Source organism: Artemia sp. Qi Xiang Cuo, chromosome 12 (genome assembly GCF_049724085.1).
Source record: "Artemia sp. Qi Xiang Cuo chromosome 12, ASM4972408v1, whole genome shotgun sequence".
Lineage (NCBI taxonomy): Eukaryota > Metazoa > Arthropoda > Branchiopoda > Anostraca > Artemiidae > Artemia > Artemia sp. Qi Xiang Cuo.
The window spans coordinates 55,325,954-55,353,057 of record NC_142805.1 but is presented as its reverse complement, the minus strand read 5'-3'; the positions used below and the strand labels follow the sequence as shown (position 1 = coordinate 55,353,057).

Below are 27,104 nucleotides of genomic sequence, written 5' to 3'. Positions count from 1 at the left end.
ACTTTTCCCAGCATTTAACCCATTCTGACCTTTGTTCTCAAGGTCATCTTTCGTTTCAGAACTATTATTAAAATCAGTACTGGTTGAATATCTTACCTGCTTTTTAATTAAACTATTATAAATACAATTGATCCTAAATTCCCCTTCATCTCTATTGATATTAATACCCCCATATATTATCTTTTTTATTTCTATAATTTCCCTGAAGCTTTGTTTCCTAAAGACGTATCTACTATTTTTGTTTGATCAAATAAAATACTGTGATGAGAAAAATTATAAGCATGTTCTGCCACAGTTGAATCAAACGTCTCCAGCGTTTTATTTTTTTTTAAACATCAATCTATGGCATTCTTGTGTTGATATAGCCTATTTTCTAAAATCTGTTTCATTCATCCTACATTAAATTCACCGGAAAAGCGTGGCATTGTGTATACTCCCTTTTGCAAATTTCTCGGTACCTTGTCTTTCCCTTTATTTAACAAAGAGCTTATAGTTTGTCCTGATTTAAATGCTGTATTTATATTATGTTTTTTTAATGGAATTTTGTATACTCCCTTTTGCATATTTCTTGGTATCTTGTCTTTCCCATTATTTAGCAAAGAGCTTATAGTTTGTCCTGATTTAAATACTGTTTTTAGATTATGTTTTTTTTTATTAATTCTCTTCTTAATTTTTGTAACAATGTTGGGATAAAAGGCAAAGTTATGTAATTTGTTTCTTGATTTGACCCATCTTCTTCTAATATTTCTGGTTCCTTCAACTTTTTTTCCCTTTTTTCAATTATTTGAGAAATCATATTTTCCGGAGAGCCATTACCTATTAGAATATCCTTAATAAAAATTAGTTCATTGCTTATGTATTCTGGTGATGCTTCTTAGCTTTGTAAAAGTCCTACAGACGTATCTACTATTTTTGTTTGATCAAATAAAATACTGTGATGAGGAAAATTATAAACATGTTCTGCAACAGCTGACTCAAAAGTTTCTGCTGTTTTATTTTGTTTTAGAGAGCAATTTATGGCATTCTTGTGTTGCTGTAGCCTATTTTCTAAAATCTGTTGTGTTCTTCCCACATAAAATTTACCACAAGAGCATGGAATTTTGTATACTCCCTTTTGCATATTTCTCGGTACCTTGTCTTTTCCATTATTTAGCAAAGAGCTTATAGTTTGTCCTGATTTAAATACTGTTTTTAGATTATGTTTTTTTTTATTAATTCTCTTCTTAATTTTTGTAACAATATTGGGATAAAAGGCAAAGTTATGTAATTTGTTTCTTGATTTGACCCATCTTCTTCTAATATTTCTGGTTCCTTCAACTTTTTTATCCTTTTTTCAATTATTTGAGAAATCATATTTTCCGGAGAGCCATTACCTACTAGAATACCCTTAACAAAAATTAGTTCATTGCTTATGTATTTTGGTAATGCTAATTTTAATACCCTATCAACTAAAGAAATAACCACACCCCATTTTACCTGGATCGGATGATTTGATGCGAAAGACAAGTAACGGTTGTTATCAGTTGGTTTACGGTAAATTGAAAACGCTAGTTCGTTATTATTTCTATGGATCAAAATATCTAGAAACGGTAACTTATTCTCTGTTTTCTTTTCAATTGTAAAATTAATTCTCCTCCCAAATTATTTAAATGTTCCAAAAAACCATCAATTTGTGACTCCCCATAATTCCAAATAACTAAAATATCATCCATAGATCTGCCCTAAAATTTAGGTTTTAAAAAATATTTTTCTATAGGTAAATTTTTTACATATTCTACATAAATATTTGCTAACAACGGACTGAAGGGCCCTCCCATTGACCATTGCTAATCCCCTAATTTGATGGTAAACATTATCTTTAAACGTGAAATAATTAGTATACCTGCTAGTTATTTTAACTAAATTTAATATAGTTTCCAGTTCAATTCCCAAAGATAATTCTTCTATCTCATTTTTATGTTCCTCAAGTTTTTTTGGATAAAATACTAAACGATTTATCAAAAGGAATATACGTATACACTGATTTTATATCAAAACTAAACAATCTAGATTCTTCTGATATTTCTACACTTATAAGTTTATCTTTTAAGAAAAGAAACGAAACGAAACGAAAGATGACCTTACGAACAAAGGTCAGAATGGGTTAAATGCTGGGAAAAGTAAACGAACTGCAGCTAAGCTTGCAAGCCAACGAATCCGTTCAATTTATAATTCAAAAATTGGCTAAAGAACTTGTGGGATTTCATTAGGGGTTACGGGCCGGGGGTTAGCTGACCTTTTTTGTTTTGGTTTAAGTATAAATATATTCTTCATTTTTTGATATATTTCCATTTATATACTGTGAGGAGGCGAGTTTGAATCATTATAGACATTCGATTTTGTTTATACGCCAGTACATGGAAGTGTTTATTTAATATGTGAGATTTGTTTCTTATTCATTAATATTTTTTCTTTTGTTTTTTTTCTCTTTATGTTTTTAGTATGTTTTATTTTGATTTAATTTAAGTTTTTTTAAAAGAACATTTTTTGTTTCATTTTCTCTTTTTTTCGTTAAGAAAGGCTCCTGGACGTGGGGCCAAAATATTCGGAGTATGTTTGTTTAATTAAGTGTTTATTTTATTGTATTCACTGCTTTATAAAAATTAAAACCCGTTTTTCTTGCTTAATTATTCGTAAATGGAAAAGCAGTGTGGTCTAAGAAATTATTTACGCTTAACAGGCTTATTAAACTCAAAGCGGAGTGAGAGCAAAATTATGAACTGCGATCGATTTTCTAAAAATAGGGTAATAGGTAGAAACACAAACTTTTTCCCATTCTCACCATTCATCTCCGTAGCGTTGGTACCGATCTCCTGATTATCTGCCATCAGCCGGGAGTACAATGCGACGTTGAAGGCAAATCATCAGACGTTTCCATGTCCCCCCCCCCCTCCCAACTTCTCCAGATACCCATTTAGAGGTGGGTCAACTCTGGCTGCGCTTACAGAGTAAGACCGCAGAGTCCTGGTCCAAACCAAATAACTGAAGACACTGGGTCTCGAACCCTATAATCTAAAGTTTACCCTGCTTTATTTTATCTCTTTTTTTTTAGATGAGCCCTTGGCTTACTAGTTTTCCATACAATAAATGAATAAATAAAAAAATGAACCTTTGAATTAACTGGAAAATTTATTCCAAGGACTGCAGACATGAGCGGCGTTAAGTCAACTTGATTACAGTCTCGCCTAACGCTGTGTAGACTCAAAGAAGGTACTCTTGGTTTGTAAAAGCCCGCACCCCACGCAACGAAAGGGGTATCTGTTTCTGACGGGTCTCCTGCCCCATGTGAACCTACAAAAGATACATTTTTGATATTGCCAGTTCAAGAGAATAAGAAAACTGATTCAGTCTTGCATCGACTAATAGTAAAGTTTGCTATTAGGGACTAACACAGGCATACAGACATTTTAGATCTCTATGCAGTGGGGAACTACATATATATATTTTTTTTTACTTAATGTCAATTATTAACAGAATAATTAACAACCATATCCCCTCCAAATGCCACAGCATGATATGGAGGAGGGATAATAAAAAAAATCCACAGAATAAATTAAAAGGTAATTTAAATCAACCTCAGTTGGGGTTAAAAAACACAAATAGAACAAAGAATAGAATATAATTTAATTTAAAAATTTCTTTCACATCAGGGTTGCCAAATCTGACCATAATGTGGTCACAGTGGTGATAGATATAAGTCGTGATATAGCTCCATATAAGAGGGGAAGTCTCACCTCGGAGCTCAAACGGACAGTTGAAGTTTTTGCTCAGAGATTCGTAAAGCGTATAATGGAACGAGGAGTCGTCATTTATGATCTAGATCTAGAAAGTGTATAATGTACTACAGAAAATCATCCCCCAATCACAAATCTTGATCAGGCAGCTAAACCATGGTACAACCTGTCTCCATCAGCTGTTGCAGCAGTTAGTGTTGATTCATTTAAAAACCATCTAATTAGTACTCATTATCTCCTTTCTTTTGTTAACTAGGCTATTTTACGGCCTTTTTTTATAAATTAATGAAAACCACCTTTTTTCCTCTAAGTGGCATTTCAGTTCAAATTTTTCATACACATACAAAACTTAATTTTAAGTACCATTTACACACTCTCATTTGTACTATAATTATTATCACCTTCAGATAAGTTTCTTGTGTGTTGAGTAGCAAGGTATGAATGTTGTTCTAATTAGCTGAGAGTGATAACCTCGCTTGCCCTTTCAAGCTTATTGCCTTTCTTGGCAGGCGAAAGGCGAATAGTGTTTGTTTTCTTTTTTAATATATGTATATCTCATCTCTCATAAAAGAATAGTACTTTTAATAATGTGTAGCCTTACTACTCCTGATTAATATTACTATATGTATATTACTGATGAATATAATGGTATAGGTTTATAGTATAGTAAAGAATTATAGCTAAAGTATGGCTGATGCATAACCCTAAACTGAATTATTTTGAAAAATAAACAATTGATTGAAAAATATAGTCTGAGCTTTTGTACCAAATATGTAGTAACATCCAATCTAGAGAATAATATCTGAAATAACATGTAAAATTCCAATATTATTCGAGTTAACAAAAAGTGTGTATCAAACTTTGGGTACGTTACCCTGTACGTTTGTAACTTTTGGTTATATTTACCTTGAAAATTTGGGTATGTCAGCATTTAGGTACCCTTTAACCAAGTACCTTTAAACTTTTACCCTTAAACCAGCATTTTGGGTAACCTTAGAATTTGGGTATCATTTAAAACCAACAGCACTACTAGAGAAATGTAAGATACCAATTTTAGAAAAAATTAGAATATCTATGGTTAACGAATTGCGCAGTACTGAAGTTATTTTTCGCTTCAGGGTTATGTTCACTGTTTGTTATGTTCAATTGTTATGGCAGAGATTAAAGAGCATAGGTAACTTGCAAGAGGGGAAACTGGTGCTAGAGTCGATTAAAAAAGCGCTGACGACATCTAACGTTTGCTGTATCCTGGCAGCTTCCCAGTGTATCAATGAAGCAAAATAATTAATGGGGTTCGCAAAATTAGTATAGTAATAAGAGTCTGAGCTCTGTTTAAACAAAAAAACACTATTGCCTAGTGGGAAAAAATGCCAAGAGACACCAAAAGCTGGATGACGCGGTGTTTTTTGACCAAACTGGCGCCAGTTTCCAGTCTTATAAGTTGCCCCCACTATTTGGGATAGATCTTAAGGGAATAGGAGAAAAGTAGGAGAATTTTAGAAGGCATTATAGTATAAATTATCGAGATGTGAAATAGACCCAATGAATCAAGTTGTATAGAGTCTGGAATAATAAGCTAGAAGGCATAATAGTAAGACAATGTATTGGTGTGTTAAGATATTAAGAAGAAATAGTCGGGTCTGGATGCAGTTAAAGATAAGAGCAGTGCATCAAAGATTCGGTAAATATCAAACGTATCAAAAGTAAGGAAAATGTTAAGGAAATGTGGACAAATCAGGTACACTTTCATAAATCCTAGGAAAAACATAGAAAGGAACTACGAACCAATAATCAAAGATGCTTAAGAGCTTATTCAAAATCTATTTCTCATATGTACGTGGTTTGTATAAGTTATGCCATTCGCAAGTGCCACATGGCATGAAAAAGGGCACTATGCCATTTCTCAATGGGTGGGGCTAGTGTGCAACCAGAATACCGTAGATTGATTTCTTATAGCTCATATAAAAAATATTACAAAACAATAGATACTTAATTAGTAACTGAACCGAAAAGCCGGTATTTCACATCTACAATAAATGAAAACCGACACACAAAGAAATGATAAATAAACGCAGCAAAATAAAAATAAAAACTGTGGATACAGAAAAAGAGAAAAAAAAAATAGTATAAACTGAATAGTAAGCTTATCACAACTGCGCGCATTAATCGAATCGCCTTTATCATTGAGAAATTGAAGACCTAAGGACTTAGTTAGTGTACGAATACTAAGTAAATACAAATTGAATGGAAAAACGATTATCGGCTAAATTAAATATATATATATATATATATATATATATATATATATATATATATATATATATATATATATATATTACCTATTTTTTATATTACCTAAATAAAGAAGTCACTAGATCAGCACATTTTACTCATTAACTGCATTTGTTCTTCTCATAAATACTTTCAGAATGGCACTAAAAAGAATAAAGAGCAAGGGTTAAGTTTTTATACAAGGGTTAAGGGTTAAGTTATGGCCTTTGCAAAACAAAAGTGATCAGTTTATCTGGCCTCCCCCAGGCCATTCAGCGTGTCCCCAGGTGGCGATAGGAGAACGCTCTACAAATATGTAGGGTACCTCCATAGTAGGCACGGACCAAGGGGGGACCTTGTCCCTGGGGGTCCATAATAGAATATGGGACACCCTCGCCCGGGGTTATGAATGCAGGTGGAGGAAGAAGAATGACCCTCAAATGTACACTCAAAAGGGCCCACTGGTGTGTTCACATGTCCCATGAGTTGCAAACCTTCTCCCAGTAATGGGTGAAATTGCATGGTGATGCAGAACACCATCGGGGGAGGATCCTCTATAGGAGGACAACTGTGGCAGGGCGTAAGATCCAGATCTATGGACAGCAGCCTCTGCAAAGGGCTGCCTTAATCTTTTTGGGGTACCTGCAAGACCGGGGACCTTGCGCTCAACTCTATTCCCACTTGAGGAGTGGCGCCCCTCGAGGAAATTATAGCCTAGTAAACGACACAACATTTGCACGGGATTCTGACTAATGGACAATTTTTCTGGGCTTGGTATGTTTTGATGGGCGTCTTTGGGCTGAATACCCTCTTCCTAGCTAATTTATCTATTGCGGGTTGCCTCCCCATAGTAGCATAATATTTGTAGGCATGAAGATATTATGAGTCGGAAGTAATAGGCTTGAGATTTTCTGTGCAGGATTTCGACTCCTGTTGATAGAAGAGCATTGCCAAGTGCTGAGAACCATATTGTGACCAAGATGGCCCCAAGATTACACAAAGCTCCCATTCGTGGAGGTCCCAGAGACTTCTTGCTGTCCGGTTCTAAGCCGACTTAAGCACTTCGGTGTAGACTTGAGAAGATATGTGATCCCCGTCCTGCACTGGGATCCGAGATCATTGCTCTTACTGAGGCGAAAATAATTTCAATGATTTAAAGAACATGAAAGTTAGAACTTGGAATGTTACGACGTTAAAAACTGACTATCGTATCGACATTTTGACTGATAAATTCAGACGATTTGAACTGGACTTATTAGGAGTTTCAGAAACTCATATCCCAGGGGTATGAAGACTGAAATTAGGCGATATAGAATTTGTTTACTCGGGCGGGAAGGATGGGGTATATAGACAGGGAGTAGGGCTCATGATGAAAAAGGAAGCCGCTAAGTCTTGTTAAGGCTGGGAAGGTATTAATAATAGAATACTAATTGCTCATTTTATGACTAAAAAGTTCAGGGCATCAGTTATAGTAGTATACGCCCCTGTAGAACCGACTGACCGAGATACTAGGGACTGAGGTGAATTTTAAGCATAGTTACAGGAGAATGTAGACTAGGTGCCGGTCAAGAATAAGAGTTTGCCGATGGTATATTTAAATACTCAAGCCGCTACAAGTAGAAATAGATGGTGTCCCATACTAGGTAAATTCAGTACGGGACGAAAAAACAGTACTGAATACAAACTTTTGTAATTTAGTAGGCATAAGAATCTAGTTATAACCAATGCTGTGTTCGATCATAAAATGGCTCATAAGTTAACATGGTATTCATGTGATGGTAAGACAGCAAACCTTATTGATTATGCTATAGTAAACCGAAGACTGACAGGATCAATACAGGGTACTAGGGTATATAGGAGTGCTGTAATTGGTTTTAAAAGTAAAGATCACCATCTGGTAGTGTCAAGGGTTAATTTAAAGCTGAAATATCGGAAGGGTAATTACCTCCCGAGAAGTTATGATGTTGGTAGACTCCAGGATGAGAATTTGAGGGAAACTTTCCAGGAACAGTTGAATACTAAACTTGAGAGTTTAAATTTGATAATGTGGAAGATGGTTGGAATAATTTTAGAAAAATAATTTGTGAAGTTGCTGAAGGTGTATTAGGGAAGAAAGCTAGAACTGCAGCTAAGAATATTAGTGATAAAGCTTTATGTTTAATAGAAAGGAGAAAGGACTTGTACAAGAATTATCTGAGTGATAGATCGTATGAAAACAAAAGAAATGTAAAGAAAGTGGAGAAAGCATTGCAATATGAACTAAGGAGGTGTGAAGCGGAGGCCATGGATAAAATTACCGAGGATCTGGAAGATGCAGCTAGATGACATAATAGTAAAATATTATACTGGCACGTTAACAAATTGAGAGGGAGTAGTCAATCCGGTCCTGTCCCAGTTAAAGATAGGAATGGGGTGGCAATTAGCGATAAGGAAAAAGCTAAAGCGAGATGGGCCGAACATTTTGAGAACTTTCTTCACCGAGATAGAGTTACAGGAAAAGATATAGAGGAAAGTGAAAAAAGTGGTGATACCTTGGATGCGAAGGAAGATTTGTTGTGTCTGGAGAAAATAGCAATAGAACTAAAAGGATTAAAAAATAATATGGATCCTTGTGCTAATTCTGGGGTACATGAATTTCTTCAAAATAGTGTCGCTGAGTCCTGAAATAATCTACTTAAGATTAGTAAAGTGATTTTTGAAAAAGGGGAAATATCTAATGATTTTAAGAAAACCATAATTAAACCGCTGTGTAAGAAAGATGATAAGAGTGAGTGTGGTAATTATCGATGCATTAGTCTGGTCTCTGTAGGTAGCAAATTACTTAGTAATATGATAATTTTTAGACTGAGAGATGCTGTAGACAAAGTTTTAAGAGAAGAACAGTGCGGTTTTAGAAAAGGTAGAGGATGTGTCGACCAAATTTTCACTCTTAGGTTAATAATTGAGAAGTGCTTGAGTTGTCAAACACCTTTGGTTCTCAGTTTTATAGATTATGAGCAAGCGTTCAATTCGGTTGATAGAAGATCTTTAGTATAGGTTTTATCCTTGTATGGTATACCAGACAAACATATTAAAGTGATTAGTGCTATGTACGAGAATAACACTGCTGCGGTTAAGGTAGGAAATGAGGTTAGCAGCTGGTTTTGTATTAAATCAGGAGTTAAGCAGGGTTGTGTTCTATCCCCCTTTACAAGGCCGTATCCAGGGGGGGGGGTTACCCGGTTTGAACCCCCCCCCCCCCGAAATTTTTTGACCGACTCAAAAATAAGTCGAAAATCAGTAAAACCTAGGTAAAAATCAGTAAAATTAGTCGAAAACTGAGTCAAAAATGAGTAAACCCCCCCCCCCAAAAAAAAGTCAAAAATTAGTAAAACCCCCCCTGAACAATAATCCTGGATACGGCCCTGCCTTTATGTGGATTATTTTGATGGACTTTGTTTTAAGGAGCACAGGAAAGGCAATGGGGCAATGGGAGACCACGGAATCAAATGGGGAGGAAAAAGTCGCCTGGACTTGGATTATGCTGATGATTTAAGCATCCTAGATGAAAGTGTGAGCAAAATGAATGAAGTTTTAGAGGTTTTGCAAGTTCAGGGTGCTAGTATTGGCTTGAAAATTAATGTTAGGAAGACTAAGTAAATAAGGCTAGGAACAAGTGAAGATGAAAAGGTGACGCTGGGTAATGAAAAGATTGATCAGGTGGGCAGCTTCACTTACATTGGTAGTATTATTAGTAATGATGGCGGGAGCAGTCAAGATGTTAAAAATAGAATAGCCAAGGCTCAGGGTGTTTTTTCACAGTTAAAAAAAGGCTGGAAGAATAGGAAGATAAGTCTGCAAACCAAGATTAGAATATTAGAAGCTACAGTGATGACAGTTGTCAAATATGGCTCAGAAGCATGGCCGCTCCGAAAAGCGGATGAAGACTTGCTAGATGTTTTCCATAGAAATGGCTTACAGATTGTTCTGGGTACCCGGCTGACTGACCGTATGTTAAACACTAAGCTATACGAAAAATGTGGCTCAATACCCCTCTCTAGGGCTATAATGAAAGAAAGGTTGAGGTTGTTGGGGCATGTTGTGCGGATGAAGGATGACAGATTGCCGAAGATTGTTCTTTTCGGCCAACCATCTAGGGCTAAACGGAAAGCAGGTCGCCCCCGTCTTGGGTGGGAGGACGTCATAAAGAATGATTTAAAGGGAATGGGAACTTCGTGGGCGGGTGTAAAAAGGGAGGCTTTGAATAGATTGGGGTGGAGGAGGAGCGTGCGTAGCTGTGTTGGCATCAGGCAGCTTGGTGCTGCGGTGAGTTGTTAGTAGTAGTAGTTTCTGCCATTCCAAGGCATTAATGTTTAAAATAACACGACAATTTTGCAACCACTCGATAACATCAATCACTTTATTACCATGGATAACTTGCTATCACTAGATAGCATCACTCGGTTTATCACTATGCATCACTTGCTACCACTGGATAGAATCAACCGCTTTATCGCTACACATCACTGTTATTACTCGATGCAATCACTCGCTTTATCACTATGCATCTCTTGCATTCAATCGATAGCATCACTCGGTTTATCACTTGCTATCATTGGATAGCATCACTCACTTAATCATTATCCATCACTACTATTGCTCAATAGAATCACTCGCTTTGGCACTATGCATGACTTGCAGTTACTCGATTGCATCATTTGTTTTGACGCTATGCATCATTTGCTATCAATGGATAGCATCACTCACTTTATCACTATGCATTACTGTTATTGCTCAACAGAATAACTCCCTTTATCACTATGCATAACTTGCAGTCACTCGATAGCATCATTTACTTTATCACTATGAATCGATAGCATCATCGACAATTTTAATATCATTCGCTAAGATTCGGATCTAATTTCTGTATCTACCAAATCTCATTTTAAAATTTGTTTTCCATTTTTTTTTTAGATTGAAAGATACGTGGAAAAGGGACCGAAAACATCAGGTTATTAAAGCCTAGGTTTAGGATTTTCCACAAAAAAATTTAAGTTGCCTTATTTAAGATTTGGTGAATTATTCTGAAAATAATGATTCCAATGATAAAAGTATATTTCATACTACAAAATCACGTGCTGTGGCAAGAATGCCTTACTTCAATAAAACTAGCACCCAAAATAGATGTTCCTTTGAGAAGAATTTCTTGTAAAATTAATTCGAATAGCATTTTTTGTTAAGTATCTCAGTCTCTTTGAAAGACTACGTTAGCTTGATCATGTAGACAGAATTTTCAAGGACGCATTATCAAGCAAGTGCTTCCAGCTACTCCTTTGCCAGATTAGAGAAGGCAAACAGGCGGTCAATTAAATCATTGATGGGTAACTGTTCTAGACCCCGTTGGCGTCTTTTGATAATTCGGCAGAAGATGAGAGATCCGCTGACCCTCGTTTGCCAAGGACGTGGTACAAAATCACGACAGATGTAAGAAGCATAAGGAGTCTTCTGGATACCGTCGAGGTGTTTGCATCTGGTTTTGCAACGAGTGCAAGTAAACAAGTAATATATCTGCCTTTGAGCCGGAATACTTTCACCATTTTAGCCCCGTTGGCTACAACACCTACTTAGAATATAGGAAGCCATTGATTCAAGTCTCATAGATGGAACTATCACATATTTCGCTTTTAAACCAAAAATTTTAAAAGCTTTTAAACCAAAAGTTAGTAATTATACACAATATAATTACTACACAAATTATGCACAAATACAAGTAATTATACACAGGTAATTATACACAAGTGATTATACACAAACAGAAACGCACACAGGAGGGGACTTTGGACCCATGCTCCTCATCCTAGATCTCAAGGCTTTAAGACTTTCCTCTATTTTTTCTTTCATTTACCTTGTGGGTATTTTTAGCAGTTCCTAAGGTTTACCCCCTCCACAGAAAATAAGAATAAGACTGCACAAAAATTTTGCCAAACTCTGCAACGAACTTACCCCAATCAGTCATTCCATGATCTGAAGTGAACAAAAATGCTGTTGCATTATCACCATAAAAATTATGAACTTGATCTTCTAATTCCTCGACATGGTCATCAACAAATCGCAAGTTTTCCAAGTATTCTCTGAAACGAAGTCGAAGATTTATAAAATTTGCTTAAATACTAAAGTAACAAATACGACTTGTCTGTCTCTATTAACAGAGTATCCCCGAAAAAAGTAAAACAGCCGGATTACATAAAAAATTAGGAAATAGTGGTGAGAAGCTCAAGACGTGGAGGAAAAAAAAACCGGCCCAAAGCCCACTACCACTGTGCGCACGAGCCTGTGCATATGCACATTAAGGAAGTATTTTTGCCAGAAAGGTTGATAGGTCGAAAAAAGTAAGTTTTATGTCCAAACATCCAATTCCTCAAATTACAACGTGTTTTCCGAAATACTAATTTGGGGGGGGGGGAGAATTGGACTCAAATTTATGGCATTTCCAATACTTTTCAGCGATACGGCGTGCTCCAAATTAGCAGTGCTTTTGAAGTATTTAGTCCCATTCATTCCGTCCATAATAAATGTGAGGAATAGAAGTTATATTGCTCTAGTACTTACTCCTAGTAAGTAAGTTCAAATACTTGCATACATCTAATCTTAAGTTGTGCTTCTCAAACTCATAACTTCAAATATATTTTATGCTGAATTTCAACAGTATTTAATAAAACTAATGCATAAATAAAAAGGGCAATGTACCACTTTTAGGGTAGGTAGATTTTAAGTCTCTAATTTCAGGTCCCAGGTTTAGTTCCTAATAATTCCCTAAAAACCACTAAAAATAAGTAAATGGTAATGGTGTTTTGTGTTTTAATTATACACTGAAAGAACCCGAATCTCTTTTTTTTTAATTAGCCTCATAAAACTAATTAACAAGGTATACAAACTGTCTCTGTACACAGCACGAGCAGCTGGATTTTTCTCCAAAGAAATATTCCAGGGCCTCCGAACATTTTTACTTCATGTTCAAATCCAGAAGCCTTTATGAACGAAATTTTTTTTTAAAAATATAAATAAAACTATATTAAACAATTTAACACACAAGTAAAAATTTGAAAAAACATAAACGCTACCTCCCCCTCCCCCACAAAAAAAATGTTTTTCAAGGACTGTGCTGGAAAAATTCTTAAATTAAAAAGCTATACGAGGAGCAGAATTTTTCTCCAAAGAAAGACTCCAGAGGCGATGACTGAAAAAAACTTCTCTTCTTCTCCGTTCAGCGATCCAAGTAGCCTAGAGAAAAAAGAAAATCAGACTTTTATAATTTTTCTTACCGTTTCGAAGTAGCAGACAGCTGATTGTGCGGAAAAATGTGAGTTGCTCTGCACCAAATTGGAATTTTTCTTTTAAATTTATTCTTTAAAGATTTTGCTTGAAAATTCTTATATTAAAAAGCAAACGGACAAGTTGGATTTCATAGGCAGCGCGCTAGTACTGCCTAAGTAAAGAACGATGTGGGCACAATGTGTTTTTTTTTTTTTTTTTTTTTTTCCATACCCGGGCACTTCGTATCGAAGGAGTTGTCTTAGAAACTTCGAAATAGGGTTCATTCGATTGGAAATGGGAGTGGCTAGTACCCTTTTTAATAGTCAAAAGTGATTGGAGAGCAACTAGCCCCCCCCCCCCACACGCCCATCATTCCCCCAAACACATCCAATCAAAATTTTGAGATAGCCATTTTGTTCAGCGTAGTTGATTTCCTCATAGAAAATATAGTTTTGAGGAGGACACTCCCTCAGAACCCTCAGGGCAGGGGTTTTAAGTTATGGCCTTGGGGTATATAAGGTTTTTATAGAAGGCGTTGTCATAAAAACTTCAAAACAGGCTCATTCGATTGAAAATTCAAAGGGCTAGTACCCTTTCTAATAGTCGAAAGTGATTGGAGGGCAACTAGCCCCCCCACGCCCATTATTCCTCCAAACACATCCAATCAAAATTTTGAGATAGCCATTTTGTTCAGCGTACTTGATTTCAAGATAAAAAATTTGTTTTCGAGGAGGACACTCCCCCACAGCCCACAGGGAAAGAGTTTTAAGTTAAGCCCTGGGGGAACATAAGGTTTTTAAAGAAGGCGTTGTCGTAGAAGCTTCAAAATAGGCTCATTTGATTGGAAATTCAAAGGGCTAGTACCCTTTTTAATAGTCGAAAGTGATTGAAGGGCAACTAGCCCCCCCCCCCCAAGCCCATCATTCCCCCAAACACACCCAATCAAAATTTTGAGATAGCCATTTTGTTCAGCATAGTTGCTTTCCGGCTAGAAAATATGTTTTTGAAGAGGACACTCCCCACCAACCCTCAGGGCCATGGTTTTAAGTTATGCCCTGGGGGCATATAAGGTTTTTATAGAAGGTGTTGTCGTAGAAACTCCAAAACAGGCTCACACAGTCCAGATTTTTCAAAGGGTGTATGTTGTTAAAAATTGCTGAAAATTTTTCTCCAGCATACAAATAGCAGGCCAAACTATAAAATCTTAAAAAACGAAAAGATTTAAAGTGTTATTTTCTTTTTTACTGAAAAGACTATGTCAATATAAAACGAACAGAAATTAATTAAAAAACTTTTTCCATAAAATAAGTTTTTCAAAGAAAAGTAAAGAACTCCATTAAACAAAAAATGAGCAAAAATAAAATCAAATAATCTACCAAGCTCGAAACTACCACAAATCAGCATCGATAAATAAGTGAAACCCAAAACGAACAGAAATGACAATAAATAACCGAGTCAAACTCAAAACGAGCAGAAATTAACATAAGTTGGGCGCAAAACCCCCTATGCCTTCCCAAGGCCAGAACAAAATTTGCACTTTACTGAAAAAATACAAATGAATGTGCATTGTCAGTTTAATATACATATACAGATATTTAGTAATCAACATGTTAAAATTATTTGATTTATTAAAGTTATAAAAGTAAAAACATTTATATTTTTTTCAGGTTATCAGGTTTTCAGGTTTTCAGGTTTTTTCAGGTGTTAAAATTATTTTTTTCAGGAATCCAGCTGCAGGAGCAGCTGGATTCTTCTCCAAAAGCAGTCCGGGTTGATGATTAAAAAAAGAGATCTTTTTACTTTTCTTTCATCTCCGTCTAACGATTTGAATATTGGGATAAAAAAAATCTAATTTAATATTTTTTGTCTTTTTCCGAGTCGGTGACAAAAAAAAAAAAAAAAAAAAAAAAAAAAAAAAAAAAAAACAGAAAAAGAAAAAAAAAAAAGAAGTCACTTAGTAGCACACTCGTAAGAATATTTTTAAATCGATTCTTGATATTTTGTGCTAGAAAAATTCGTATACTAAAAAAAGACATTGAAAAGAAAATTACCTTCTAAAAGAATAATGTACTTAAGTTTTATTAAGGTCTCACTGAAATATTTGCCCAAACCTCAAACATCCTTCTTCTCATAACACCAGATCAAATCAAAACTAGTGGAATAGGCTATTTACAAAAATTCATGAATAAATCTATGGCACGCAAAACACCTTACCTTGAATGTGGCTTCTTTGAATGGCCATTTGTGTCTAAGCCAAGTAAGTGAAGAAAGAAGACAACTTTATCCCTTCGAACCATTTGCAGCAAAGTGGCATTCTTTTGAGCATTAGACAAAAAATCTTTGAACTTGATAAAGACCCATTCGTCCAATTTGTAAGCGTTAGTGCCAGTAAAATCTTCATCTTCTGGCGAGTATGAATCAGTGAATACATGGTCAACATTGAGGCCTGAAAAAAAAATTAACATTATCGCAAATTTTTAGATTCAACGTGTGAAGAAAAATATCCCTATAACAAAATGACTTTAGTGACCTGTACTACTACTACTAACAACTCACCGCAGCACCAATCCGCCTGAGGCCAACATAGCTGCGTACGCTTCTCCTCCATCCCAATTTTTTCAAAGCCTCCCTTTTTACACCCTCCCAGGAAGTTCCAATTTCCTTTTTTCTTCCCTTACGACATCCTCCCACCCCAACCGAGGACGACTTTAATTTGGTTTGGCCCTAGATATTTGGCCGAAAAAGACGGTTTTGCTAGATTTTGACGATGGTCATGGGTTTGTGGTTGTGTGTGCACTGAAATTATTTTGCACTGAAAAATAACAGGCTGTCACATCATTTTCCTAGAGTGGCTGAATTTACCTTGTGATTAAGGATTTTTGGGTGTGTGTGTACACTGAATTATTTTGCGCTGAAAAATAACAGGCTGTTACATCGTTTTCCTAGAGTGTCTGAATTTACATGAATTTACCCTTTGTGTGTGTACGCTGAGTTATTTTGCTCTGAAAAGTAAAAGGCTGTCACATCATTCTGTGAACCGAACCGCAGGCTATAGATGCCGGAAATTAAAAAAAACGGGTTTTAAATAAATTTTCAAAAGCAGCATAATCCCCCTTTGGCACTGGTTCAGGAATGGTAATTATTATCCATGTTATAAAGGAAAAGAGTAGTGAGAAAAAATAGAGGATAATTTCGAAAAGGATCTTGAAAACCTCCACAATATGGTGGCAGACCAAAAAGAAAAAGTGTGCCGTAAAATGTCGAAATCACACAGTTGGAGGTTTGCTTCATTTCCTAGAAGATATTCAGTTACGAGGAGGTGACTTGGGGTAAAAGGTAGCATTAAGACTGTTGCCTTAATTGAATTTAAACAAATTTATTTCTGCACTATTTTTAACAACCTCAAAAATAGAAAAAAATTCATATTTTAGCTATGGTGGCATTGGTATCTTTTTCTTACCTGACACTAGCAAGATACTGAAACACCATAGAACTCGTTTGAAAGAACTATTTAAGAACTCGTTTGAAAGATAATACTTATACCTACGTGCTTTTCATGAAATTCTTTTGACAGCTATTAAGTAAAATACAATATTCCACAAAAGACTACGTTTTTTGGTATACCCTAATTTCTATTCAATCAAGTACTAGTTAAACTTGGCTGTACAGAATGAAGGGGCGGCAGCCCTTGAAATATAGAATAATTTATGTTCGTTTTAATTTTCAATGTCCCGCCTTACCAGACGTGGTTTTAGGTGGGACTTGCCCCGGGCACAGAAATTTTAGGGGCGCTAAATAATATAACAGTTATAAATATTTTGATTTTTGAAATTTTATTCTTATTAAAATAAAATGGAGGGCGCAGTTGGCAGTAAGTATAAGCAAATTGAATCCGGAATTTTCATTTTCCCCATATCATCATGACAATTCCTAACAAGATAATTATTGATTTTGCAGAGACTAAAATAAGAAAATTCAGATTTAAATAAATGGAAAATTTTGTTAATAAATAAGAATTTCGTTAACGTTTGGCCTAAAAATTTCTGGGAAACAGGAAGGGGGAGGAGCTAATCAAGGTTTTGGCCCGGGTGCAAGAAAGGCCACAGCCGCAACTCCACTTTGTTGTCATCTGAAGAAGTTTTTTTTTTTAAAGACTTGTTCTCAATTTATCTTAGAATTGATGTTACTCTTTAATTTCATTTGGAAAACTTGTTTTTTTTTAGATTTTTTTATTAATTTAAGTTCAGACTCTTTAAAGGCAAGGTTGCATAGTCTCAAAATCTACTTCCCGGTTAGAGCTACTTCTAGATTATACTCTTTTACTAGTGGCTTGAGCACTAGCTGATATTAATTCTTTCCATCTCTTTTTCCATTAGGATGATAAATTGCTTCATTTCCTAGAAGACAATTCAGCCACGACAAAGTAACTTGGCGGAATAGCTGGCATTAATACTGTCCCCTTATAGCAGCCCTATACTGTCCCCTTATAGCAGCCGACAATTATCTGCCATACTTCTCACAGCAATACAAGTGTAAGTGCAACGAAGAAACGAAATTTTTGAAAATGTGTCATTTCTTAATTTCTAAATTGAAAACTTAAAAATTATCCTAGTTATTTCATTTAGCACTACAGCTATTTTCTTTATTTACAATGCCAACCATAAATCTGAAAAAAAGTTCAAGGTAAAAATATAGCATGTAAAATTTCTTTATAACTTATATAAATAAAACTTCAACGATTTTTCAACGACACTTGTATCCTTTTTAGCAACAAATAAGTTTCTGTAAGCTTGAAGAAACAGAATAGAAAAGAAACAACTAAACTAGAATTATTAGAAATAATTATAATTATATAATTACTAAAAAATATAAATACTAAAAAATTCAACATCTAAAACCGAAACGCTAAAAAATACAAAATATATGCTTTAATATGTAATTGAGGCTATTTGACCTTCTAAAACTATCAGACCATAAAAGACCAATCTTCAGGATACAAACATTATTTGACAACTTTTATGGTATTATAGCCCAGTGACTTTAATTACAAAAAGTCACCACCACAATGTTAAGGCGAGCTATCTTTGCAACCTAAGGCATCTGTAATTGCACTATTCAAAATCAATAACTGACAAAAATCCGGTTTGCCTTTGACAGTAGCCGGTTGTCATAAAACAGACAATATATGTATAAACCGGTTACGTAAACTGGTTGGCATAGAGCAACACCTCTTTAAATTTGGATTTGCCCCTTTATCAAAATGACCGCATCTATATTATTTTCCAACACAGTCATATGTCAATACATAGAATTCCTAAAATTTATCTCATATATATTAAAGCCACACATTCACAGGTTTACATAAATTGTATCGAACCATTATACATGTTCTCTTTGCAGCCTTACATGGTCCAATTCAACAGTACAAGATGTCTTTATATTCTTCTCATGGCGGGCGATATATTTACAACTTTTCACAGAAGTTCATACTGCTATGGGATATTAAGGTGAATGCTTTTGAATTCAGCTATTTCAATCCCGTTGGTGAAGTAAAATTTATAATAAATGAGAAATAGCTTTTAAAATTAAATTAAAGAGGAAGATTAAATGCAATCTAAAGAGGGGAGGAGCGTCATTTTTTATTCAGACTTGGTATGCCCAATCATTAGCTGCGTTCGTTTTCACCGTTCGTCGTTCTTAGTACTAAAAAGATTTTCTCGGTTTTACTCTTAAATTGCGTTTTATTTCGCCGTTCTAAGAACTTCGTTTTAACTGAAAAAAACGGCTTATAAGAGCTTTCCTTAGCCAGATAAAATTTCAAATTCACAGATAAAATTTCAATCAACCAGCACAACAAAAACGTAAAATATACTTGTAAATGTAGCAAAACATGCAATAGAGTTACTAGAGGAAAGTGTCTGTTGAGTGACTGTTGCACCGTTCTATAGAGTGCAAATGGGCACTCTTGCTTTTGAATGCTTATGAATGGGCATAAACATTAGATAAGTTGAAATGGGGGTGCAATCCTAGATAGTGGACTCCACATAGGGACACATGTTCAGAAAATATTTTTTACTCCACAATATGGACAATACTCATAGTTGTGGCACTTAGCCTAACACTTAATCAGCCGAATTTCCTTTCTAAAATTTAAGCTTAAGACGTTTGAACAACTGAACATACTCCTAAGGGTATTAAAACTTGGGGTTAGCGGGAGTTTTTTAGTATTAGTTGTAATCTAAGATATCTAGAAATTCCTCTCATGATGTTTCCAAGTAATCACTAAGGAATTGTTGAAAGTTTGGAGATCAATTTATCCCAAAATACTTCCAGAAATTTCTGAAGATATCAAGACTGTTGCGTACCTATGAAAAACAAACCGATACCGTTTCTTATATGAAAGACACCATCAACATAATATACAAAATAAAATATCAGTAGACTCGTTTTCCGTCAAGTTTTTTCATTTTAAAACTTGGTGCTAAAAAGTAAAACTAAAGTTGTTGAACTTTGCTTAAGTAACTGTTCTTTTTTCAATGCACAACGGTGCTAAAACCGAAGACCGGCATTTCAAAGGATGGCTTTTTATTGAAATATTTTAAATACCTCTTAATACGAATTGCTTTATTGTATAACCAAGGATTTGATTTATACAAAACGACAAAAACGAACGCAGCTAGTTTTGCATTTTGCTTCTTAGATATAAATTCTTTGAATTTGTTTCTATTACTATATATCCTATGGTCCCCGCTTTCTAGGGCTATAATGAAAGAAAGATTGAGATGGCTAGGACACATTCTGCGGATGAAGGATGACAGATTGCCAAAGATCGTCCTTGTCGGCCAGCTATCTAGGGCCAAATGAAAAGCAGACTGTCTCCTAATATGGTCAGAGGGGGGGGTCATTTCCAGCCACATAATATATATATATATATATATATATATATATATATATATATATATATATATATATATATATATATATATATATATATATATATATATATATATATATATATATATATATATATATATATATATATATATATATATATATATATATATATATATATATTAGTGGGGGCCACAACAATTAATTGACAAATCGTCCTAAGTCTTATCAGCTGGAAAATGTTTACTAGTTTATCATTAATTAGCACTATATAAACATTAATCACATTTCGTTTATGAATTAATTAAAAATCAACGTACCAGCATTTTACTATATAGTATTACCTTTCAATATAACAGCTGTACTTTCACCATCTCGACAATTGGATGATTACCAAATATATGGGTAATTAGCCTTTAATAGAGATATGATTCCTCAAAACCCAACAATGATTCACAAGTAGAGAATTGCCAACACAAATCTAAGCTCTTTACTAATAGTTTAAGATAATATCTTTAAATGTCTAAGCTAATGATCTTTTGAAAATGACGTAATCCTAAAAAAAGCAAGGTGCATGCACCTACCACTCAGTAGCGGATCAAGGTGTTCTGGAGGGGGGGGGGGTTGTTGCAAAAAATTCCCCTTGTAAGTTAACGCATTTACTGATATTGAAAGTTGCATGCCTTTGCTTCTATCCGTTATTTAGCTGTCAGTTTTGTAAAGGTATCCACAAAACCATATTTCTAGAAACAATACTAACATTATATAACAGATTCTCGCCTTTTATTTCCACTATTAGCAAATCAATAACGTTTTTTACATTTATGACAATGTCAAGGTGAGCATGAAAAAGGGCAAGTCCGGTGAGTCTTTCCTCCGTCACTTTTCTTAGCCGCATTTTCAATCATCTCAAGGCAGAAAAACTTTGTTCAGCAGACGCCACACTGATAGGCAGGGTCATGAGAATCTGCAAGAGCACTGAGTTATTCGGGGAAAAATCAGCATTGCAGTTGTATTTCTGTAAAGTTTCCCCTAGTGATTCAGGTATTCTACATACGCCTGCATTACTTTCTCTCAGACCAGCCCACCGAGCTTTCCATATTGTCGCTTCTCTGGTCAGGGCAGATTCACAAACCGATTGGGACGGGAAACCGATTACTGATCAGTATCGACAAGTTAATGACAGATAATTCATGGATCGTATCAGCAAATCGTAGTTCATTTCCATACAATTTATTGGCAATAAAATACTGAGATTAAAAGTGTCCAGCGTTTCTATAGAAAAAGGGATTTCTGAGTCCGAAATAACCGTATCAAACAGGGGAATCAAAACTGACCTTCTATAATATCCCTTTTGTGAATTGAATGACATATTAATCCGATTCGTTTGCTTTTTCGCTATCCTTGGGACTGTTATTTTGAAACCTAGCTCGGTTACTACTTTAGTTACCTCGTCAGATGTTTTTGTGACCTCACTTTTACTGTCCCAACTCTTGACTTGCAGCTGGGTAAGAAGGTCCTTAACATGGCTTGCTGCAGACGTAAGTTCCGGCAAAATACGTCCAGATATGTTATAAGAATGTAAATGGCTACTATCAGGTCGGAGGATGTGACAGCAGTCAATAACGAACTTATTAGTCATATAGTTTTCCAAGTCCAGCCCAAGAAATCAAAGAAAATCCAACACAATGTTTCCAAGCGTTTCCCCTTTAATGATCGGTTCGAAGTTTTCAATGGCTGTCCGAGTAGCATGTTCAGTGTAGGAATAAAAAAATAACGAAATTCAATTCTAATTGAAGCAAAGGGCAATACTCAGTTATGGCTTGTGTGACATATCCGTAGTTTGAAAAAAAAAACAAAAAAACAACAAACAACCACAATGTAGAACTTAGAAAAACTTTGCAGAAGTGTAAGAATTTCTTTAAGAATCTATTTGTTATAACTTTTAATTAATTCATTCTGCGTTGTTTTGCTTACATAAGTAGCATTTGCACCTGAGCTTTCCAAATGTTGTTTTGAAGTGATGTCACCACTGTTTACACGATACCTTAAAAGTTAGCAAAAGTTCCCTTCGTTTGTCAATGGGGCTTTCTCTGTCTATAATTCCCTATCATCTCTATGGCCACGAGAACAATTCTCTGTCAATCCAAGAAAATAATTGATTCAACAATTGGCTTCCTCCTCAGTTCCTCCTCTTGATGTCTGTGTTATTCATTTACAAGGCTTAAAATGCTGGTTTCAGGGTTATTACATAATAGAAGGAAATGTTTGCCTGCGTCAACTGAATTGTGGCGTTACTGATTATTTTCATGAGACATCAAGTCACCGTCTTTTCCAGATAGCTTAGCAAAAATCACGAGGAGCTTCTTTACCAATTTTCACAACTGGTTAGGGTCTTCAGCCCCTCGGACGTTAAACAAACACAATATTTACAGGATAAGTCCCTCATTTTATTCGAGAGTACTAGCCAATGGAAGTCTTCCAAGCGAGTACGATTGAAAATTTCTTTTTGCCCCTGTCCTGCTTCCAGTGCTGAATAGCGTAAGCTGTAGTTAGATGGCAGAATCCATGGATTCTGGGGCAATTGATATTGCGTACGATCATTCTGTTTTTCAATTCTATCGATAGAGCTTCCAATAAATTTTCGCAGAAAGTTTTTAAACTTTGGATGTTTGAGTTAGGCATGGGGCTATACACTTCAATTAATGCTAACGAATCACCCACAAATCCACAGTTCGTCACAGCACAGGAAACACCATCAACACTAAAATTCTCATTATTTCTATCCTCAGTAAGGCATCGATCATCCACGCGCCTAACTTTTGAACGAAAAAAGTTGTGTCTACGGTTGACTGCTGTCTTCGCTTTGGCATGATAACTGGTTAATATCATTCGAAATTTGTATGCTGTTCAAACCCTTCTAGAATCACGACTAACCCTAAGGCGCGTTGGATATATATATATATATATATATATATATATATATATATATATATATATATATATATATATATATATATATATATATAGATATAGATGAGAGAGAGAGAGAGAGAGAGAGAGAGAGAGGAAGAGAGGAAGAGAGGAAGAGAGAAAGATAAAAATATACAGATTCGTTTCTACAAGAAAATAACAGTTAAATACCTTTCGAAAATATGCGCAAGATATCGGGACTTCCCCAAGACCAAGTATGTCTGCTTCGATTGAAAACCGAATCAAAATCGACAGGATTCTCTTTCCAACCCTTAAAAAAAAAAAAAATCGCACTAAATGGATTATAAGAAGCATAGCCCTATACTCCAAATTAATATCTATTTTTCTTTACTACGAGTATGATCACATACACTATACCAACAACTGTTCCTGTAATTACTTATGTACTCCAAACAGTTCCAGGATTTTTAGCCATTTCGTTTTTTTTGCCAATTATAAGTTGCAAAAAAAAAATCAGAATATTTATACGGAGAAAGACTTAATTGATCAATTTACCATCTATTTTTTTTAATGAAGATACAAAAAAAGTATATTTTGAACATAAAAAGGGGGGGGGGTAAAATCTAGGACAATTAATTAGAAGGAAACAACTGATTTGGGTTGCCACTTAACCTATTTTTACCTATGACATTTTTGGGGAAGATAGGTGTCCAAAGGAGTGCAAGTGGCCATGTTAAATAGTTTGGATCTTTCTCGCACGACAAATGATTTATTCATTGATATATCAATATAAGTTATGAATATACGTCTTACTTGCTCTTTGCTCTAGTGAATCAGTTGAACTCATTGCAACCCAAGAACTCCCTCGCCTTGACATTTAAAAATACCCTTTTTTATGGGGTTGGGTTTTTTTTTCATAGAAAATTGTATTTTTTTTCTTTTCATAGAAAATATTAAAAAAAAACGGCAATTTCCCCCCGAGATATTAAGAAATAAATTTTCACCACCCTAAATTTTCATGAATTGGCAGCACTGGTAGCTGATAAACATAATCAATAAGTGCGTATTTACAGGAGACATTCTAAGTTGGCAGAAATATTAGGGATTTCTGTCATGCATAGGCTATATGCCGCACACCCAAATCCTGATATTAAATAATCTATGATGGATCTAGGGTTTATGAAACCTGAAGGAGAAACTCTGATTAAGATGAATACCTAGGAGCCGGACATACCAATCACTGGGTCTATTAGGAAAACTCCTTGAAAGAATAATTTCTGATAGATGAGGGCAGCCCCCAGATACTTGTGAGAAAATCAGGAAGCACAACTTAGCATTATTTAGGGCTGGACATTTAGCGTTCAACCAAAGAATTATTCTCTCATCTCAAAAAAAAAAAAAAAACAATAATAAAAAAATTCTGATACGAATCGCAGGCCCTACTCTGACAGCAGTGTCCGTATATGTGTCCACACACGGAAATACGGAAATTATTCCGTGTATGTGTGGGAGCATCCCCTTCCTCATCCCTTTTTACGCTTAAGTCTTAAAACTTCTTTAAAACAATTGATATTCAACGGCTCTTGTGTTTCAGGAGTCGTTCTAAGGGAATTGGGACAAAAAGTCAAACTTTAGCGATAAAATATAACAGAGAATCGAGTACATCACCAGATACAGACTAGTCCAGAGCCCAGAAAGAGCAGTGGCCCCAAAATATACATTAGAATGGTCAACACTTAAGTTAGTATGCATTCTTATCAGTAGTGGCACCAACTGTGGTGGGCTGGAGGGACAGCATTTACCTCCTACTGAATTTTCTTTCCTTAGCCTTTAAAACTTCTAAAAAACATTTTTCTGATATTTTCATAGAAAAATATCCCACTTTCGCACATTTCCATGAAAAAATCAAATAAAAAAAAAATTGAAACCCATAAATATCAACCCCCCCCCCCAGAAAAAATTTCTTGAATGGGGGCCACTTTTCATTAGGCTATTTAGAAAGTCGGGCACGCAAGAATGACACGTCTTTTTTTTAAAGTAAAGATGCCTAAAATAGGTTTTCTTATAGTTTATGATTCCCAAATGTTTTCTAACTTCTTTTTGTCCAAAATATAAAATAGGAAGTTCAAATACTCTAGGCTTAGGGGACGGTTCGCCTTCTGGGGATAGGCAAAGCTTCAAAATATCCATAGAAAGCAATCTTTTTCATTTTGGCTAAAATGTTTTTCCTAAAATTAGAACAAAAATGTCTTTTGACATTAGAAAAACAGAGAATGCATAAATTGCTTTTGATTTTTTTTTAAACCCCAACCATAAATCAAATTGGTCCTTCTAGTGTGCCATTGGCTTCTAAATAGCCTAGTGAGAATAAAGGCCACTCAGGTCATTCTAGCATCTATTTTGGAACTAGAGTTCATGCTTCCCAGATATTTTACAATTCCTTTTAGCCTAACATACAAAATATGAAGAAGAAATGATGGGTTATAGAATGGTCTGCCTGCTAGGACACAAAGTTTCAAAATCCCCTAAATAACAATCTTTTCAATTTCGGCTGAAATTCGTTTCTAAATGTAGAAAAAACCTTTTTGACACTGATTCAAAATATGTTCTAGCGATCAGGCCTAATGATCGTATCTGACATTTTGATACTCTTGAGGCAACGGCCAAAATTAATTGCTAAGCTGTTTTCAAAGGGAGGATCAGCAGGATAATGCAGATTAGGAGGATTGAAGTATAATCAACATACATTGCTCTACTGATGCTCCCTAAAACGCAACTTAGGAAATGGTTTTTGACAGTTATTCCAGAATTGTGGTAATTATTTCAGAATTATGGCAATAATTACATAATCATGGCAATTATTCAAGAATTATGGCAATTATTATAGAATTATGCTAATTATTCAAGAATTATAGTAATCCCTTTTACCTTCAGCTGTAAAAGTGATGATGTATGCTTTATCAAGTTTGGGTTTACTGGTCAAAACAAATTTTACAGAAGAATAATTTGCCTGGAAATCCCTTTTTAAACCTAACAAAACATTCTTATTTGAAATTACGGTCAAAAGAGAAATTTTTTTCATAGTTTAAATAAGCATAAAGTAAAAATTTGTGCATATTTAACGGAATTTTAAAACTAAGCCCCTAAAGACAAATCCTCCCCTAAGCCTTAAGCGTTCAAACCTAAAAACATTTCTATTTTTACAAAATTTTATATTTTAGACATAAAATATTGAAAAACACATGAGGAGCTTAAATTTTCAGAAATAGAAGTTTTTTATACATCCTGTAAGTAGATAATAAACACACGAGCTTGTTAGTAAAATCTATCCCCTGAAGCCCTTTGGTCCTATGTTATCCCCAGAATCTTGATTTGTCAGCGTCTTTCCACAACTCATTTTATTTTTGAATTCCATTTGCTAGTTTCAGGAGTTTTCTTTAATCCAAAAACTAAAAAAAAGGAAAGAAAAAGAAACTCTGACGCTTGAAAAATTACAGATGGATCTTCATAAAAGCCACCAATTACCGCAATATGGCCAGTTCTGGAGACATTAGCCCACAAGACTCATCCATCTCCTCCCTAGATTTTATAAATACCTTTTTGGGTATTTTCATTGAAAAATATCTTTTTTGGGGAATTTTCAGAAAGAGAATAAACAACAAAACAAAATCATCCCCTCCCCAGATTTTAAAAATACACAAAAAAGACAAGATAGCTTAGATACCTTAAAAATTGCAGAAGGATCTTCATAAAAGCCACCAATTACAGCAACATGGCCAGTTCTGGATTCTGTTGGAACCTGAGTTCTCGAGCGACCCCAAACACCTCTAGTAGTTCCAATATTACTAAAAAAAATATAAATATTTAGTTTAGCTTCAAATGAGCAAAATTAGACACCAATTAGAAAAGAACGGATTTGTTTAGAATTGCGAAAGAAACAGA

General features: G+C 35.0%; 1 protein-coding gene across 1 annotated transcript in view; it reads right to left on the bottom strand.

Annotated features, from left to right (window-relative positions):
- Nucleotides 1-27,104, bottom strand: part of PIG-N (Phosphatidylinositol glycan anchor biosynthesis class N) — an 85,217-nt gene that overhangs the window by 43,279 nt on the left and 14,834 nt on the right. The window contains exons 2-6 of the mRNA XM_089097931.1: nucleotides 26,887-27,007; nucleotides 23,373-23,472; nucleotides 15,552-15,783; nucleotides 12,027-12,154; nucleotides 3,149-3,330 (exon numbers count right to left, since the gene is read on the bottom strand). Of these exons, the coding sequence (XP_088954057.1) occupies nucleotides 3,149-3,330; nucleotides 12,027-12,154; nucleotides 15,552-15,783; nucleotides 23,373-23,472; nucleotides 26,887-27,007 (763 nt within the window). The remainder of the gene's footprint in view (nucleotides 1-3,148; nucleotides 3,331-12,026; nucleotides 12,155-15,551; nucleotides 15,784-23,372; nucleotides 23,473-26,886; nucleotides 27,008-27,104) is intronic.